A 20,068-nucleotide genomic window follows, 5' to 3' on the forward strand; every position below is an offset into this window, starting at 1 on the left:
GAAGGGCCCCTTTAAGCAAAAAAAAAAAAAAAAAAAAAAAGTGGATAGTCAGGTAGGTTGACATAGGCAATCAGTCAGTTACAATACCGGTACTCCTAGGAAAGAGCACCTAACACATGCACAGAAGGCTTCTTAGACGAGGTGATTTCTCAGTTGACTTTGAAAGATGAGTATGGGTTAGCTAGGTAAAGAAGTAGAGAAGGAGAAAATATGAGCAGAGATGCATGAGTACACAGTCATGCATGCTAATATCATACTAAACTACAATATCATGTTAAACTACAAGCAGTTTAGTACTTCTTGGTGTGGGGGATAATGTTTGATTTGGTGATGTGTGACAAGATTAAGCTTGGGAGGAACGCAGAAGCCAGGTTTTCAAGAACTTAGCTGAAATGATAAGGCTTTAGACTTAAGTCCATCTTGTACAGAAAATGAATAGAGTCCATTCTCCTGGCTTACAGCAGGATAAAAAATTTCAGATATGGGATGTATCAGAAAATTCAAAACCATGTAAAGGTTTGGTTTTCAGTTATCTGTAAGTTCCCTGATGGAGCAAAGAAACTTGATTTTCAAGAATATAGCTCCATGGGACTATTTAGAATACTATCACTACTTTGAAATTAATTATGGTAATTGGCATCCTATCTAGAATAGGGTCCTTAGTTTAATGATTTCTTTTTAAGATGTTAAATAATTTAAACCTTACTAGTAAGGCTCCAAAAGTCTTTGACCTTAAAAATTATAACATTTTCAGACAGTTAGATTGTAGACTGTAGGTTTTTATGTTTGTAACTCTGCCCAAGGCTAGTCTTTCCCAGGGCAAATGTAGCTGTCCTAGTCAGTGGCAGTTTTATGTCTCACATAGTAATCCATCTTTTTTTTTTTTTTTTGGTCTGCTTCTCTTTTTCATCACCTAATGAATAGAGGCTAGGAGCTTAAAATTGAAATAGGCAAACAGTGCATAGACTTTTGTTATTATACTAGTTGAGCAGTTTTTGTTCTGAGAGCAGGTTTGACGCACTTGTTTGTTAAATATCAGTTTTCTTAGTGTTATAGATTGTTAAGTTGGGGTAGTAGTACAGTTGGAGAGCTTTTACCTGAATATATGTGTCTTGGTCAAAGTATACAGGAATGTAGATGTTTTTCTGATTGGTGAGATGCACTTTATGATGAACTCATTATCGTTTTGGTCCAGATTTCCTCCTTCTGTGCTTTCATAAATGGTGCCATCATTTACCCAGAGGCATTTGAGAATTCTTTCTCTGTGTCTCGTATCCACTGAGTTATCAGCTCTTATCAGTACTACCTTCTCGACGTAACCTTGAATCTATCCCTTCTCTATTTCCACTGTGCTTGTAACAGTTCAGGTTTTACTATTTTTCAAGTGGATTATGCTGTAAGGTTCTTGCTATTTGTGGATTTAAAATGGAAAGCTTCAGCTATTCTTACATAACACTGGAAACTTGTTACAAACAATGATAGGAAATTTTTTGAGGCTAGAATTTGAATAGTACCCCCTCTTTGCTACTGTGTTGGGAGAGAGCTCAGTTGAAGTCTTTGGAGGAGGACGTTGAGACTGTGGGTTCCAGTAACTTACTGTGGAGTCATTAAAACTTTCATTCTTTGTAGAAAAACAAATTGCCTGTTAAAAAGCTAACTGTTGGGGACTTCCCTGGCAGTCCAGTGGTTAAGACTCTGTGCTTCTAATACAGGGGACACGGGTTCAGTCCCTGGTCGGGGAACTAAGACCCACATGGCTCATGGTGCGGCCAAAAAATGACAACTGTTAATGTTGGTGGTAAGACTAAAGAGAAAGTGAGGAGTTCTTAAAAATGTATAGTTTTTATTCATAAAATTGATGTTTTGCATTAAAAAAATGAATGTTAGATTTGGTATTGGCTCAGACCTGTGTAACAAACTATATACCATGTAGAGATAAGAAAAAGTGGTTTTGAAACTACTTAAGGTGCACAGTACAATTGCCCTTCTAGAATTGTAGGAAAGATGTTAACTTGGGTAAGAGTACTCCCAAAGAACATGTAACTTGATATGGAAAATGTGATTGGAGAAAAAGTCTGAGCCTGTATAAACATTTCCATATTTATTAACTTGGGAATTAGAGAAGATTTCCAATATATTCCTTAAGAATGTCTAGGACCTGCTTTAAATAGCCTCCTAACTTGTGTCTCTGCTTTGTTTTGGGTTCCTTCTGGTCCATTAGCCACATTGCTGCCAAGATGATGTTTATGAGTATAAATCTGATTATGTTTCTCTCTTATTTGAAATGAGCAAGTTACTGAATCTCTCAGCCTCAATTTCTTGTAAAAAATAAATAAATAAAAAGTGAGGATAATGCTCATTCTTCATGGGATTATTGGGAGGGATACATTTTTAAAATGCAAGTCTTTGTACATTACTGAGCTCATTAAATATTTAATAGAAATTATCTATAGAGTTATTATTCATAAGGCAAACTCCTTACCATAGCAAACAAAAACCTTTATGATCTGCTTTCTACCTACCTGTCTTGCCTCATTTTCGGTACCCCCATCCTATGTTCTATTCATAGAACCATTTGATGTTTCCCACATGACATTCTGTCTATGCATTTAATTGTGATTTCCAGTTCCCCAGATATACCTCTCTCTGCCTCCACCCCATACTGCTTTTCTTTAAGTTCCCATAGCACCCTTTATAAATGTATATTATAAAATTTCATACCATAATGCAGTAATCTCTTTACTTGTCAATTTCCCTCATTAGTGTGTGATTGTTGAGTGTAGAATTGATGTCTTTTTATTTTTGTGCACCTGTTTCTGGTAACTCTAGGCATATAATGGAATGGTTGCTAAGTATGTATTTGTTTAATGAATGAATGGACAAATGAATGGAAAGGATGGAATGAAAAGGAATGGAGAGGCAGTGGAGAGTAGTAGTTAAGGCAAAGAATTCTGGAGCCTGGGGTTATAGCCCAGCTCTGTAATTTACACTGTTTGTGACCTTGAATGAATTACTTCACTTTTTGTGCCTTCTTTCCCCCTTATATAGAATGTGACTAATAATAGTATTTACTTCATAGGGTTGTAGTGAGTATTAAATGAATATATGTATAAAGCACTTAGAGCAGTGCATGGCACCTAGTAGCTCTATATAGGTGCTAGCTGCTGCTGCTAATGGTTTTATTATTTTCCTGATGATTCAAAACCCATAGGGATCTTTACTATCAAGAATAATGTTATCCAAATATCGTATATTAATGCACATATGTGGAACCTAGAAAAATGGTATAGATGAACTGGTTTGCAGGGCAGAAATTGAGACACAGATGTAGAGATGTAGAGAACAAATGTATGGACACCAAGGGGGGAATGTGGGGGTGGTGGTGGGGGTGTGATGAATTGGGCAATTGGGATTGACATGTATTCACTGATGTGTATAAAACTGATGACTAATAAGAACCTGCTGTATAAAAAAATAAATAAAAATTAAAAAAAGAATAATGTTATCTTTATGCATTTAAGTTGGCGGCAAACTTTGAATTTGAAGATATTGTTCACATCTTAAAAGTTGTTTAATTGCTCTGGATTCTTCCTTTTTATAGGGCTCTATGGAGCAAGTCAGTTCTCATTTCTTGGAACAGACGCTTGACAAGAAGCTGATGTCAGATCTGAGGGTAACTTGAATTCTTTGTTGTTTAAACTGGGTTTCTGAAACCAAAATCAGTGTAGCTATATGCCAAGTTGCGTTGATTTAATTTTACAGCCCATGAATTTGTTAATGTAGGATGACTAGATTACATTTTAATTTAAAATCTTAGTAAATTGAACCAAATTACAAGTTACTTCATTAAATTTTAAATTATTATAATGAAATACTTTGCACAGATTGTGTTTCACAAAGAAGAGGCAAGATTAACTTTCTATTTATTAAAAACTGTAAAGGTCTGGTCTTATTTTGTGACTCCTTTCAACAGCAGTTCTCATGGAAGAATGAGTAAATCCTTTCTCTGAACAGTAACAGAATGCCCTTAAGCTTTGACTGCGATAGTTCTCTGACATAGTTGTCGAGAACAAATATGAGTCTGAGAATATGATAGGAGCATTCATTGTCAGTATCTTAATTTTTTTGTTTGTTTGTTTTTGTTTTTTGTGGTACGCGGGCCTCTCACTGTTGTGGCCTCTCCTGTTGCGGAGCACAGGCTCCGGACGTGCAGGCTCAGCAGCCATGGCTCACGGGCCCAGCCGCTCCGCGGCATGTGGGATCTTCCTGGACCAGGGCACGAACCCACATCCCCTGCATTGGCAGGCAGACTCTCAACCACTGCGCCACCAGGGAAGCCCTAAATTTTTAAATTATAAAAGTGTTAATAAGGAATCAGAATCTTTGATAAGTAGAAGACAAAGAGAAACAGTTTACCCATATTCCCACTACTCTAACACAGTGACTTTCATCATTTTGGTGTATTTCTCTCCAGCTCTTTTTCTTATGCATGTTTTTAACATTGAATCATCATATACAGATAATTTTGTAGTCTACTTTTTTTTTTTTTTTTTTTTGTGGTACACGGGCCTCTCACTGTTGTGGCCTCTCCCATTGTGGAGCACAGGCTCTGGACGCGCAGGCTCAGCGGCCATGGCTCATGGGCCCAGCCGCTCCATAGCATGTGGGATCTTTCCAGACCAGGGCACGAATCCGTTTCCCCTGCATCGGCAGGCGGACTCTCAACCACTGCGCCACCAGGGAAGCCCCTGTAGTCTACTTTTTATATTCACCACTACCTCATATGCTTTTTTTTCATATTGTTAACTTCATACTTACCATTTTTACTGATAGCATAATATTCCGTTAAGTAGATATGCCATCATTTTTTAGCCCTTTATTATACATTTACAGTTTCTCCTTAATTTTTCCACCGTTATAAATCACATATAGAGAATCACCTTCATGGATATTAGATCTTTTCTTGTTTTGATTTATTCCATAAGATGAATTCTTGGGAATGGTTGGGGAGTTAATATCTGTGCTTCATGAAACATTGCCATATGGCTTTCTTGAAGGGCATTCCCTTCATTTGAGGTCAGTGATTACTTAAGTGTTCTTTGTGTATACTGGGGTGGAAGTGCAAAGAAGGACACACTCATGGTGAATGGTGAGGGATGGGTAATGCAAGGGTTTCTAAGACACTTCACAAGGTACAAACTTGACTTCTGCATCTGACCCACATCCTTGTAGGCTCAGGTGCTATATTTCATCAGTGCCTTTGAGATGATCAGCCATGAGGATGTGGGCTCACACCAGGAAGGTTCATAGAGGCTGATATCTATGCCAGTTTATTCATTTATGAAGGTAACTGTAACTGTCAAGTAGACTCAATATTTACTTTAGCTGACTAGTATATTCCCCCTTAGGCAATCTGTGAAGAAAGTAAATTTACTAGATGCTTGCTTGGTGAGCATAGTGTTGTCAAATAGACGCTTACTTCTATGGGATGAAAAAAATTATTTTCTAGGGCCAGTGTATTGTCTACCCAGGATGGTGCTTGGAAGGACACTGCCATTATTTACCTCTCTGGTTCTCCCTTTCCTGTGTTGCCATGGCAGACATAACCACCTGTCCAGTCAACATTCTTGTGCTATCTTTAATGAAGTTACTATCTTTAATAAGGTTACTATCAGCTATTGATGACCTGAGAACCTTGGTCTTAACTTCAAGTTGAATTTGCATTTCTCTGATCTATTGAGTATTTTTTTTTTTAATGTAACTCTCAGAGAGCAATCTTATTTCCTACTTTCTCATGTTCTTGGGGTGCAACTTAGTTCTCTCATGAATCTCTAGCAAGTGGTAATTGTTGTCTTCTATAGAGGAAACGCACTGCACATGAACGTGCCAAGGAACTTTACACTTCAGGAGAGTTTTCCACCGGCAGGAAGTGGGGAGATGATGCTCCCAAGGAAGAAGTAGATACGGGGGCTGTGAACTTGATCGAGTCAGGAGCTTGTGGAGCCTTTGTTCATGGATTGGAAGATGAAATGTATGGTAAGAATGACTTCATAACAATAACAGTGCCCATTTACTGAGTGACTGCTATGTATCTGGCATTGTACTGAGTGATATATACAGGTTGTCTCACTTAATCTTTATAGTCACTCAGTGAAGTATCTACTATTATTTTAATTTTATAAACAGAAGAGGTTGAGGTTCAGATGGTATGGATCAGTGGTTAAGAGCATGGACTTTGGGTTGTCAATTTAGGTTCAAATTCTAGCATTTTTGTAAAACAAGGTTAATAGCAAGTGTTTCTGAATTGTGATAATGAAATGAGATTATATATACATGACGTGATACATGACCCAGTTATAGTAAGCACTTAATAAATGGTAGTAAAAATTGATATTTATACTGATAACAATTGTACTTTCTTATTAGTCACTCAGCTAGTAAGAGACAGAAGCAAGATTTAAACCCAGGTTAGTCTGACTAACTAATGACTAATCAAGCCTTTTATTGCCTTCATTTTTTGAAAGATAGTTTCACTGGGAATCAAATTCTAGATTAATAGTGGTTTGTTTGTTTATTTTTTTGTCCTTTAAACATCTTGTTCCACAGTTTTTCAGTTTGCATTTTTCTGCTGAGAACTCTGCTGTCATTTTAAATCTTTGTTCTTCCATACATAATGTATCTTTTTTTCTCTAGCTGCTTTTAAGCTTTTCTCTTTATCACTGGTTTTAAATGATCTGATTATAATATGCCTTGGTATAATTTTCTTCATGTTTCTTATGCTTGGAGTTTGTTGAGCTTCTTGGATCTATGGGTTTGTGGTTTTTATTTGGAAAATCTTTGACTGTTATTTCTTTGAATATTTTTCTGGCCCCATGCTCCTTTGGGGACTCCCAATTACATATATATTAGGCTACCGAGGTTGTCCTGCAGCTCACAGATGCTCTATTGTTTTTTTTCCATGTAATCTTTTTTTCCTATTTGTTTCATTTTGGATAATGTTTATTGCTTTGTCTTGGAGTTCACTAATCTTTTCTTCTGCAGTGTCTAATCTGCTGTTAATTCCATCCAGTATATTTTTCATCTCAGACATTGTAGTTTTCATCCTGTGAAGTTTGATGAGAATTTGCATTTGTTTAGTATCTTCTGTATCGCTACTTAATATGCTTAATCTTTTCTCTAGCTTTGTCAACAGAGAATGTATTTACAGTAACTATCCTAATGTCCTTGTCTCCTAGCTCTGTTATTTGTGTGATTTCTGGGTTGGTTTTGATTGATTGATTTTTCTCCTCATTATGGATTATATTTTCCTGCTTCTATGCATGCCTGGTAATTTGGGATTGGATGTCAGACACTCTGAATTTTACTTTATTGGGTGCTGAACATTGTTATATTCCTCTAAGTTTTCTTGAGCTTTGTTGTAGAATGCAGTTAGTTCAGGTCTTGTTTTTAAGCTTTGTTAGGTGGACCTAAGTAGCATTTAGTCTAGGGGTTATTTTTCTTCGCTAGTGAAACAAACTCTTCTGAAAAAACTATTGTTGACCATGTGTGAGCTTTGGAGATTGTTCCCTCGAATCCTCTTGAGTGGTTCTTTCTCAGGCCTTGGATAGTTTCTTCACAGATCAGAACTTGGCTGAAGACTTGAGGAGGACCCTCTGCAGACCTCCTAGGCTTGCTCTCTCTGTGCACGTCTTTCCTTTCTGGTACTTTGCCCTATGAACTCTAGCCACATTGGCCTTTCCAGACTCCCAGCTCTGTCTTCTCAACTCAGGGAGACCTACAACCTGGAAACTCTACAGACAGTAAACTGGTATAATCATAAAGCTCACCTCATTTGTTTCCTGTCTCTCAGGGATCACTACCTCTTATTGCCTGTTGTACAGTGTGTTGAATACTTTTCTTTCATATATTTTGTCTCTGTTTTTAGTTGTTTCAGATAGAAAGATAAATCTAGCCCTTGTTACTCCATTTTAGCCAGTAATAGAAGTGCTTGCAAAGCTCTTAACGATTTCCACAATATGATGCTCTCCATTTCACATAGGTCACATACTGTCAGTGCCTTGAGATAATTGACTCCAGCCTATTTTCAGTGAGGCTAACATGTGGGGAGATAATATTGATTGTCCAAATTTTATAGTAAATTTGTGTCAGAGGATTAGAGCTCAGGTCTTTAAAATACCTATAAAAATGATACCTCAGAATAGAACTTCTTAGAAGGGCAAGAAAATTACTTTTGAAAGACAGTTTTTCTATTAGTAGATATTAGAATTGGGTTACCCTATTCAATTTGCTGTAAGATTTTCTGTATATATGGAAATTAATTAAAGCTACCTCTACTTACGTTCTCCATGAACTTGATACATGAATTAAAAATTTAAATAGTGTTAGATAATAAGGAATTCCAGTTATTAAAACCCATTTTATCCTAAGACAGGTAACTAGAACCTATTTTATTTTGTTTCTCCTAGTATTTTTGCTTTGTTTAGTTTCTGCAATTGAATTTAATCACTGTTAACGTTTATGTGGTTGATTTCTACAGTTTTTAGTTTGTCACTAAGGTTTACTTAAAGGAACTTAACTTTGGAAAGTGAGTAGATCATAACCAGCATCAGGTATGGCAGCTCTCTAATCATACCTATAAAATTCTGGGTAAATCAGGATTTTAGGGACACATTTGCTGGGAGTGAAATGGAGCCTTATTTCATTGGCTATAGACTGTAGTGTAGTATCACACATACTTCTAGTCCTCTAGTTGTTCCATGTTCTCCCTCCTTTCTGGGCCTTTACATGTGGTTCCTCTGCATAGAAAGGCCTTTTTCCTTTCCTCTGGCCTAGCAACTCCTTCACGTATCATTTTAGGGGTCACTTTCTGAAAAGCTGCCTCTGATTCTGTTGAGTAGGCTATGTGCCTCTTCCACATTTTCTTAATACTACATGTGCTCTTCCATTGTATCATTCATCACTCTGTAATGCAATTAACTATTCTAGTCTGTAGTGGCTGGGACACAGTCTTGTTTTTGTTCATCTTTGTATCTTCAGTACTAAGCATAAAGCTAGTAAGTAGCAAAACTAGGATCTGATTACATATGTTAAGACACCAGAGGATCAGTCTTTTTTTTTATTCTCGAGCAAGCTAATTCCTTTTCTCTGCCCTGGACCCTTAAGGAGACTGTTATATATTTTCAACATTCCAAAAAGTCCAGTAGAAATTGTTAATTTAGCTACCTGTAGCCAGGCTGTGCATGCAGAGTAAAAAACCAAGCTTCTTTGCTTCTGCTTGGAATTGCATCAGGTCAGGTCATACTGATTATCTCATGTTGATCTGAAGTTTCTCTGTGATTCCCTTGATACACTTGCAGGAGTTACACATGAGTCATGCAATGTAATGGATAAAGCCCTAAGAAGCAGGGTTAGCAGTTAAAACATTTGGGTTCATCTCTGGCTTGCTTTGTAATTATTAGCAATTTCCTGTTTAAATTACATAGATGTGATGTAGAGCAAATCCTTCTCTTCTGATGAAAAAGAGGAATTTATAAGTACCAAGAAAAATCTGAGTCATCTCCCTTTTATGTAGTAACGCTGCTTTTAAGGTGTCTATAAAACCTTTCTTATACAAAACCCAAAGTATATTGGAGAGTTTTAACCACAATTTGAGTGTTTTTCTTTTCTTTTTTGAAACTGTACATTTTATTGTGGGAACTGCTGGAACAGAGCAAGCATGTATGGAAGTCTTGTGACCATGGTCTATAGCTTTCTCATCTCTATATCCCAACACTCAGTACAAGGCCTGGCATATAGTACACGTTCAGGCGACAGCGTTAGTGAAAGAATGAAGGGCTTCCTGGATTCAGTGGCTTTACTGTTACATGTTCTGAGCATGTAAAGAGATAGAGGACATGCCTCTGTTTTCAAGGTGCTTACAGGACGTGTACCTAAATCATAGGTAATATTTATTGAGCTTTTAACATATGCCAGGCAGTGTGCTATGTGCTTTACCTACACTATGTCGTTTACTCCTCCTAACTACTCTGTAAGGAAATGGGTATTATCTCCATTTAACAGATGAGCAAATTGATACTACGAAGTTAATTTACTTATTCAAGATCACCGTCCAAGTTAGTGGATGGATTACTTTTCACAATTCACTGTGAGGCCTCTATCATTCCAGAGCATGTACCCTTAACCACTATATGATGCAAGTCTAGAATTAGCAGACCTGGGTACTAGTCTTATCTCTGCTCTCATTCAATTGAGGCAAGTTTATCCACTTTGCTGATTCTTATCTGTAGAATGAGAATAATGATATCGAGCCTGTTTTAATCTTAATGATGTTATTTTTAAAGTGCTTTTTTAAAAAGTACTTTACTGTGGTTGGACTACTGAGATAATAAGACAACTGAGTTTTCAAGGAGTCAGGATCTAAACCTTAGTCCCTGTGGTACCAACATCCTTGTTCATAGGTCTATGTGAAGGTGGTAGCAGAATCTGCAGGCATGGAGGATCTCCCAGAGAGAGTTTGTAAAGTAACAGGAGTAGAGAGGGAAACAGAAACGTGAATGAGGAGGAATCCTTCTTACATTTTTCCCATGGATCTTAACTTGACGTGGTTTTGTTTGTCCCTTTTTCTCTAGAGGTCCGCATTGCTGCTGTAGAGGCGCTCTGCATGCTGGCCCAGTCTTCACCCTCTTTTGCTGAGAAGTGCCTTGATTTCCTGGTTGACATGTTTAATGATGAAATTGAGGAAGTACGTCTACAGTCCATACATACCATGAGAAAAATCTCTAACAATATCACCCTTCGAGAGGATCAGCTTGACACTGTCCTGGCTGTGTTAGAGGTGAGTTTGTTATGCATTTCTTCATCAATACCTACTGAGCACCACTTTTTTTTTTTTTTAAACCAGGCATTGATGATAAAATAGTGTACAGGCAGCGTAGTTCTGCCTTCTCATCATACAATTCCTTTGTGGTGGAGGAGACTGACTATTAAACAGGAAATTAGAATAAAGCTTAGTATTGCTATGATCAGGGAAGGATAGGATGCTCTGGGAAAGCAGAGTGTCTAACCTGAATTGCCTGGGGTAAGGTTGGGGAGATAGGGAAGAAAGAAGGAATGCTGTAGTGGATACTTGAAGGAGTAGGACTTAATGAGGCATTTTCTTTCTTTTTTTTTTTTAATGAAGTATAGCTGACTTACTATATTATATTAGATTCAGGGGTATGAAACATTTTCTTGGGAAGGAGTGGCACGGATAGTAGTAGGGTGGAAGCATACCAAACAGAGGGAGCAGTGTCTAAGGATCCAGAAGTAAGAGTGGGTATGATATATTCAAGGAATTGGGAGGAATTCATTGTAGTATAACATAGAGTTGAGAGATAGAGGAGGGAAGGGAAGTGGCTATAGATAAGACAGGAGCTAAATAATGAAGAATTCTTTTCAGTCTTGATTTGATTTAATTCTTCTAGTGAATCATAGACAGCAGGAAGGGATCTTAGGGATCAATTCATTCAACCTTGGAGTTTTCAGAAAAAAGGTAATTTGTCTGAGGTTGTACAGGTGATAAGCATCTGTGCCAGGATACGAACACAGATTTGCCTCCCAGGCCGTACAACTCTTTGTGGTTCTTCAATTGTTTTTCTAAAGTGTCTGGATTTTATTTGCGAGCTCTGAAGTTTTTCAGTTATTTATTTATTTATTTGGCTGCATTGGGTCTTAGTTGCGGCTCATGGGATCTTCATTGCAGCATGTGGGATCTTTCGTTGCAGCATGCGGGCTTTTCTCTTGTTGTGGCATGCAGGCTCCAGAGTGCACGGACTCAGTAGTTGCAGTGTGTGGGCTTAGTTGCCCTATGGCATGTGGGATCTTAGTTCCCCGACCGGGGATCGAACCCCCGTCCCCTGCATTGGAAGGTGGATTCTTAACCACTGGGCCACCAGGGAAGTCCCTGAAGTTTTTCAAAATATTAATAAATGAGAGTTGGGCTTTGGTTCCCCACACCCCTTTTTTATATATTGTGAAAGGGATAGCAGTTTGATGTTTACATATTAGCACTTGTTACAGATTTCTGCTACATACTTTAGAAAACAGGTTAGGTGCTTTGATTTTTTTTTTCTTTTTTTTTTTGCGGTATGCGGGCCTCTCACTGTTGTGGCTTCTCCGGTTGCGGAGCACAGGCTCCGGACGCGCAGGCTTAGCGGCCATGGCTCACGGGCCCAGCCGCTCCGCGGCATGTGGGATCTTCCCAGACTAGGGCACGAACCCATGTCCCCTGCATCGGCAGGCAGACTCGCAACCACCGCGCCACCAGGGAAGCCCCAGGTGCTTTGATTTTGAAGGTCTTTATCATTCTCTCAGTTGCTTAGCACTTCTCTTAAGGTTTTTCCTGAATTATACATCTTTATAATTTTTTCACATATTTAAAAAAATAAATTTATTTATTTATATTTTTGGCTGCCTTGGGTCTTCGTTGCTGCACACAAGCTTTCTGTAGTTGCGGCGAGCAGGGGCTACTCTTAGATGCGGTGCGTGGGCTTTTCATTGCAGTGGCTTCTTTTATTGTGGAGCACAGGCTCTAGGAGCATGGGCTCAGTAGTTGTGACTCACGGGCTCTAGAGCACAGACTAAATAGTTGTGGCACATGGGCTTAGTTGCTCTGCAGCATGTGGGATCTTCCCAGACCAGGTATCGAACCTGTGTCCCCTGCATTGGCAAGCGGATTCTTAACCACTGCGCCACCAGCTAAGTCCCTCGTATTTTTTCCTAGGAAGATAAGTTTGCATTTTGTGTATTGTTCTGTATGGTTGGTCTCTATAGCCTAGCCCCTTTCCTTTTTAGCTTTCGTTCCCATCATTCCTCACCTTGAACTTTATGCTGTAGTCACTCCGCTAATCATCCTGCTTTTCTTCACCATTTTGCCTTCATTGTAACTTATTCTCCTCTGCCTGCAAAACTGCCACTTTTCATGTAGCACACTTCTGCTTATTCCCAGGATCTACATTAGGTAATATATCTAGGAAGCCTCCTTAACTAACTGTACTGCTGAGTGGGCTGAATAGCACTCATCTGTATTTGTGTAACACCCTGTTTATGCTACTGTAGCATTTATCAGTAGGTGTTCTGTTTGTTTAATTCTTTATTCCGCAAGACTGTGAGCTTCTCGAGGCGCCAGTCTTGATTTTTTCGTTCTTTAATTCGCAGTGCTTTGGTAGCATCTACACAAGTAGATGCTCAGTAAGTGTTAAGTAGCTGAGCTATATCCCAAGCTATAATTTGACATACTTAATTGTTCACAGGGCCATGATAGGCTTTTTTGTGAGCACTTTTGTATAAAGCTCACAAAGAATTTGCTTAGGTCTGAACTCCTTGACTTGGAGTTCTGTTCGTGAATTTTAGGCTTATATAAACTCATTGTCTGCTCTTCTACCCTGCTGCTCACTGCTCTGTGGAGTTACTGTGCCACTGTACTTCACGGTGTTGAGATTTAGCTACCTGACCCTTCCAGCCTTAATTTGTCTCTTTGCTCCTTGCTTCCTTCTTTCCTTTCCTTCCTTTACTTTTTTTTCTTTCTTTTCTTCCTTTCTTTTACATTGAGCTACTACCTGAATTCAACAAGTGCCGTCTATGTACTGGAGGTGTATTGGTCAAAAACAGATTCCCTGCTCTCATGGAACATATATTCTAAAGACAGGTAGAGTAAACAATATGATTTCAGAGAGTGATAAGTCTTACACAGAAGGTAAATAGTGATGGAGGAATGGGAAGTTTCACTGTAAAGTTAGGGATTAGTAAAAGCCTTTCTATGGAGACAGTGTTTGTGCTGAGTCTTTTTTTTTGATTCTTGTTTACATGTTTAATCTTAATAAACAGATGAACTCGGGCACACTAATCTTCAGGACACAAATAAGGAACAGGCACCTGGGGCTATGGAATGCAAGTCTGCCGGGACAGCTGGTCGACCCGGAGGCTGGGGCCTGTGCTGAGTCTTAAATGACAAAAGGAAGCCAGCCGTGTGAAAGTTGGAGGAAGGACCTTCAGGAAGAGTCAGTAGCTGGTAGAAAGGCTCTAAGGCATAGGTGAGCTTTGGTGTGCTTCCAGAACAGGAGTAAGAAGGCTGGTATAGGTGGAACACAGAAAGTAGAAAAGTGGTATGAGATGAGGTCTGAGAGGTGGGTAGGGGCAGGTAGAGTACCTTGGAGGCTGTTGTAAGATGTTTGGATTTGATTCTAAGTATTATAAGATACCATTGGAAAATTTTATGCAGAAGGATAACATAACAATTTACCGCTTTCAACATATCTCATTCTTAAAGTTCATATCAAATAAATTGACTTTTTCCCTCATTCCTTCATTTAAGGCATAATTATTGAGTACCAAGCCCATGTGTCTCTTACTGTAGTTTTCACACTTTATCCATTTGTGTCAGGTTTAGTATGTTTGTCTTATCTCCCTGATGAGATTGTGAAGTCCTTAAGAAGAGTGACCATGTTGTACCCTTTGCTGTATCCTTTCAGGGTTTAATGTGGTGACTTGCCCATAGAAGATGCTTAGTAAACATTTCCTAAAACAAATCTACACAGGTTAATTGTATAACTGGGAAATTCTTAAGAACCACACAAGTCAAAATTGTTTTATTACTTGACAATTGTTTCTCCAGTACATCCATATAGCTGCCTCCTATCAGTGGTGGAGATTTGTTCATATGAAAAAATGATATATCTTATTTAAGTCTGCTACATACAGAGCAGACTTATATCTTATTTAAGTCTGTTACATACAGAGCCAGACAGATCCAAATTAACCTGTCATTTCTTCTCTTTGGTCCCTTTTTCCCTTTGTTTGTTTGTTTTTATTATTTATTGACCCTCTGTTATGTGCCAGGCACTGTGCGAAGGGGGACACAATAGTGAGCAAAAGCCATGGCCCTGCTCTCATGGACCTTAGAATTTAGATATGAGGTTGACAGACAAATAAGACACAAATGAAGGTGTAAAATATAAGTTGAAATAAGGAGCTCACGACAGAAAGAAGTGAGGTCCCATGGGGGTATATCATGGAGGTACTTGGTCTTTAGGAGTTGAGGGGATACAGTAATCAGGAAAAGCTTCTGAACCTGAGCTCTAAAGGAGGAATAAGGCACTAACTTGGCAGGAAGAGTTGGGAGTGTGAGGTGTAAGGACATTTCAGGCAGAGGAGCAGGAAGGGTTGGGAGTGTGAGGTGTAAGGACATTTCAGGCAGAGGAGCAGGAAGTGTAGAAACTGTGGTGGGTGGAAACATGACACAGTTGAGGGACCAAAAGAGGGCCTGGCAGTAACAGAGCTAGTGTGTGGTATGAGATTAGGCTGGAGGGGGTGGGGGGGACCAGCTCATGCAGAGCCTTTAGAACAACTAAAAGCTATTAAAGGATTTTAGCAGCCTTGCAATTTTGGACAAATTATTTAATCCTTCTGGTTCTTGGTTTTCTCATCTCTAAAGTGAGGATAATTTCACATATTCTTATGTTCCTTTTAAGAATTAAATGAGAGAATTCATGTAAAGTGCTTGATATGGTAGTAGTTCATAATATAGACATACCTCATTTTATTGCGCTTTGAAGATGTTGCATTTTTTACAGATTGAAGGTTTGTGGAAACCCTGCATGGAGCAAGTCTATCGGTCCTGTTTATTTTTCTTTCCCCCTGCACCCCCAACCTATTGGTGCCATTTTTCCCACAGCTCACTTCATGTCTTTGTGTCACATTTTGGTAATTCTTTCAGTATTTGAAACTTTTTCATTATCATTGTATTTGTGATAGTGATCTGTGATCAGTGATCTTTGATGTTCCTATTGCAAAAAGATTATGACTTGCTGAGGCTCAGTTGATGGTTAGCATTTTTAACAATAAAGTATTTTAAAATTAAGGTATGCATATTGTTTGTTTAGATATAATGCTATTGCATACTTAACTAGACTATAGTATAGTATAAGCATAACTTCTGTATGTACTGGGAAACCAGAAAATTTATGACCTGCTTTATTGTGATATTCTCTTTGTCGTGGTAGTCTGGAACCAACCTTGCAATGTCTCTCAGGTATGCCTCAGAAAGTCATTCAAGAAACATTTACTGATTTTTCCTGATCCAGGTTCTGTACTAGGTTCTGAGGATGTTGAGATAGACAGTCCTCTTGCCTCTTAGTTGCTCAGTTTTATAGAGAAGACAGCAATATAAACCATAATTACAAGATCGTATCAAAAGTAAGGTAAGGGATGATATTCTCACCAGAAGGATAGCATATGACCGCAGGTAAAGGCCGGGGTGGGGGTGGGGTGTGAAATGGCATGACCTGGACGGGGAACATTGAGAAGTTCACATGTGGCTGTGAGGGAGAGGGGGTGGGAGGTGAAACAGGAGAGGTCAGTAGGGAACCAATTGTAAAGGGCCTGTGTGCTATGCTGAGGAGCCTCAGTGTTATCCTAGGGGTGGCAGGAAGCCAAATGAGGTTACTAAATGGGGGGATGACATGGTCAGATGTGTTTATTGAGAAGTGGGCCCCCCTAATTGTATAGGGTAAAGAAATGAGAGAATTGCAGGATAAAAGAGGGTGCCTGGAGAATAAAGAAGGCATGTCTCCAACTGAGCTTCAAGGAAGAGTCCTCTGATTCTTAGATTTTGTTAGGTAGTTATGGATGTGTCTTTTAAATTTTTTAGTTTGATTTCTTTCATGTATTAAGTAAAACTTAAAAGTATAAAACTTTTAGGAGAAATATTTCTGACCTTGTCTTAGACAAAGGTTTCTTAGATATGACACCAAAAACTTAATCTATGAAAGAAATAACTAGATAAACTGGACTTACCAATTAAAAAAAATTCTTCAAAGAGACACTTGTAAGAAATTTTAAAGATAGCACAACAATGTGAATATACTTAGTGCCATAGAACTGTACACTTAAAATGTACATTTACTTAAAGTGGTATATTTTATGTTATATATATTTGACCACAGTAAAGAGATAATGGGACCAAATCAAACACATATAATGGCTTTGATACTTAAACTGTACCAAAAAAAGGGAGGGGGTAGATTTGGATACAGAAACGCACATAGAGGGAAGACAATGTGAAGACACAGAGAGAATGCCATCTACAAGGCCATACAAGGAATGTAAGGTTACCACAAGCTAGGAGGGGAGTTGTGGAATAGATTCTGTGTCGCAGTCCTCAGAAGGAACCAGCTCTGCTTACATCTTGATTTTGGACGTCAAGCCTCTAAAGCTCAGACAATAAATTTCTGTTTATCTAAGCCAAAAAAAAATTTTTTTTTGAAAAGACATACCACAGATTGGGAGAAAATATTTGCAAAACACACATCTGATAAAGAATATATTAAAAATTCTCAGGGAATTCCCTGGCAGTCCAATAGTTGGGACTCCTCAATTTTCACTGCCAAGAGCCTGGGTTTAATTCTTGGTGGGGGAACTAAGATCCCACAAGCCATGTGGCACGGCCAAAAAAAAATAGAAAAATAAAAAGAATATATATTCAATAATAAGAAAGTACACCACTCAATTAAAAAATGAGCAAAAGATTTGAACACTTAAGCAAAGAAGATAGCAGTGGCAAATAATAAATAAGCATGTGAAAACATGCTTAACATCATTTGTCATTAGAGAAATGCAGATTAAAACAATAGTGAGGGGATTCCCTGGCAGTCCAATGGTTAGGTCTCTGGACTTTCACTGCTGAGGGCCCGGGTTCAATCCCTTTTCAGGGAACTAAGATCCTGCAAGCTGTACCGTGCGGCCAAAAAACCCCAAAAAAACAAAACAATAGTGAGAAATTACAACAACTCATCTGTTAGAATGGGTAAAAACAAACAAACAAACAAAAGAAACCCTGACAATATCAAGTGCTGTGAAGATGGGGAACAACTGGTACTTTTCATATACTGCTGATGGAAATGCAAAATGGTAGAGCCATTTTGGAAACTACTGTGACAGCTTCTTATAAAATTAAATATACACTTAACATATGACCCCACAGTACCGCTCTGAAGTATTTACTAAAGAAAACTGAAAACTCATGTTCACACAAAAACCTGTATGCAAATGTTTATTGCAGCTTTATTTATAATAGTCCCAAACTGGAAACAACACACAATCCTTCAGTTGGTGAATGGATAAATTAACTATGGTACATCTATACAATGGATTACTACTCAGTAATAAAAAGGAATAGCTGCTGATATACATAACAACATGGATGAATCTCAAATGCATTATGCTAAGTGAAAGTAGCCAGACACAAGAAGCAGCATACCCTGTGATTTCATTTATATGACATTTTGGAAAAGACAAAACTGTAGCAGAAAATGCATCAGTGGTTGCCAGAGGCTGGGGGTGAGGGGTAGACTACAAAGGGACACGAGGGAAGTGTTTGGGTGATGCAAGTGTTTTATATCTTGATTGTCATGGTGGTTACATAACTATATGCATTTGTTAAACTCATGGAAGTGTACAGTAAAAAGGATGAATTTTACAGAATGTAAATTATATGTCAGTAAACCTGACTTTTTTTTTTTTTTTTGGCCAAGCCATGTGGCTTGTGGGATCTTAATTCTGTGACCAGGGATTGAACGCAGGCCCTCGGCAGTGAGAGCGTGGAGTCCTAACCACCGGACTTCCAGGGAATTCTCAAACCTGACCTTTTAAAAAATGCTTTGGAGGGCTTCCCTGGTGGCGCAGTGCTTGAGAGTCCGCCTGCCGATGCAGCAGACGCGGGTTCGTGCCCCGTTTCGGGAAGATCCCACATGCCGCGGAGCGGCTGGGCCCGTGAGCCATGGCCGCTGAGCCTGCGCGTCCGGAGCCTGTGCTCCGCAAATGGGAGAGGCCACGACAGTGAGAGGCCCGCATAACGCAAGGAAAAAAAAAAAAAAAATGCTTTGGAGATCCCATTTCCCACTAAAATGAACCAAAATTCCAAAGAGAAATGGCTGATTCCAAGTGTGGTGTAGGAAACGTAACAAGATGACCTTGTACTGTCTTTGTCATACAGAAAGCAAACATTAGCTATCAAAGACCTCTAGGCTTATATCAAAAAGACCCAGGAGATAACTTAAATAGACTCATACTGGCCAAAGGTGAAACATATCATTAAGGATTACAACTGCAAATATGTTGAAATCCATGATTTTATAATAATTCAAAAACAAAACACTGCATTAGCCACCTTTAGAAGATGCTTAGTAATCAACTCATTATTTTGAAAACTGGTAAATTAAGGAATCAAGCATTTATCCTTCCTTTTCCTATATAGATGGAACTTCAAGACAACCAGCTAGTTGATAAGGAGAAGTTTTTCTTTGTAGAAGTATTCCAGTTGATGAATGAAGAAGAATGATAGAATTTATATATCATTGTTTTACAACTTGAATGAATTACTAGATCTAGGCAGTGATCTTCAGTGGTTACTAATATCACAAAAAGAAAAATACAGTTCCTGAGGGAGGTGCACACTACTACCTGTGAAGTGGTCTTATAAAAAAATTGAACCTGAATGTGATTAAACCTCTAAATCAAACTACCATCTCAGGATATACAGGGGAGAAATTGCAAGGGGAAAAAAAAGTGAGATGTAAAGAGATTTTACGTATTAAAAGATACTTAAGGGACATATTACCCAATTGCAATGTGCGGACATTCTTGGAGCCTAATTAGAACAAATAAAAACTTTTTGAGTCAGGGAAATTTTATTATGGAGTGGATATTTGCTATTAAAGAATTATTAAAATTTTAGGCATGATATTGGTTTTGTGGGTTTTTAAAAAAAATAATCATTTTTAAAAAGAGGTACTATAGAAATATTTACCAACAAAATGCTATGATTTCTCTGATTGGCTTCAAAATAATCTGGGAGGAGTGGGTAAAGGTATAGATGAAGCAAGATTGGCTATGAGTTAATTGTTGAAACTGGGGAATTATCTCTACTTTTACATATGTTTCAAATTGTCTATAATAAAGTTTTAAAGAACTGGCAAAAAATGCTATGGAGATATCAAATAAGAGTAAAACTGATATGTTTTCATTTACATTAGCA

At 38.3% G+C, this 20,068-nt stretch overlaps 1 protein-coding gene across 1 annotated transcript in view; it reads left to right on the plus strand.

Moving 5' to 3' along the window:
- INTS4 (integrator complex subunit 4) overlaps nt 1-20,068 on the plus strand; it is a 115,737-nt gene that overhangs the window by 54,150 nt on the left and 41,519 nt on the right. The window contains exons 10-12 of the mRNA XM_007455300.1: nt 3,602-3,673; nt 5,862-6,036; nt 10,629-10,834. Of these exons, the coding sequence (XP_007455362.1) occupies nt 3,602-3,673; nt 5,862-6,036; nt 10,629-10,834 (453 nt within the window). The remainder of the gene's footprint in view (nt 1-3,601; nt 3,674-5,861; nt 6,037-10,628; nt 10,835-20,068) is intronic.

This window comes from Lipotes vexillifer, unplaced genomic scaffold, assembly GCF_000442215.2.
Source record: "Lipotes vexillifer unplaced genomic scaffold, Lipotes_vexillifer_v1.1 scaffold276, whole genome shotgun sequence".
In the NCBI taxonomy this organism is placed as follows: domain Eukaryota; kingdom Metazoa; phylum Chordata; class Mammalia; order Artiodactyla; family Lipotidae; genus Lipotes; species Lipotes vexillifer.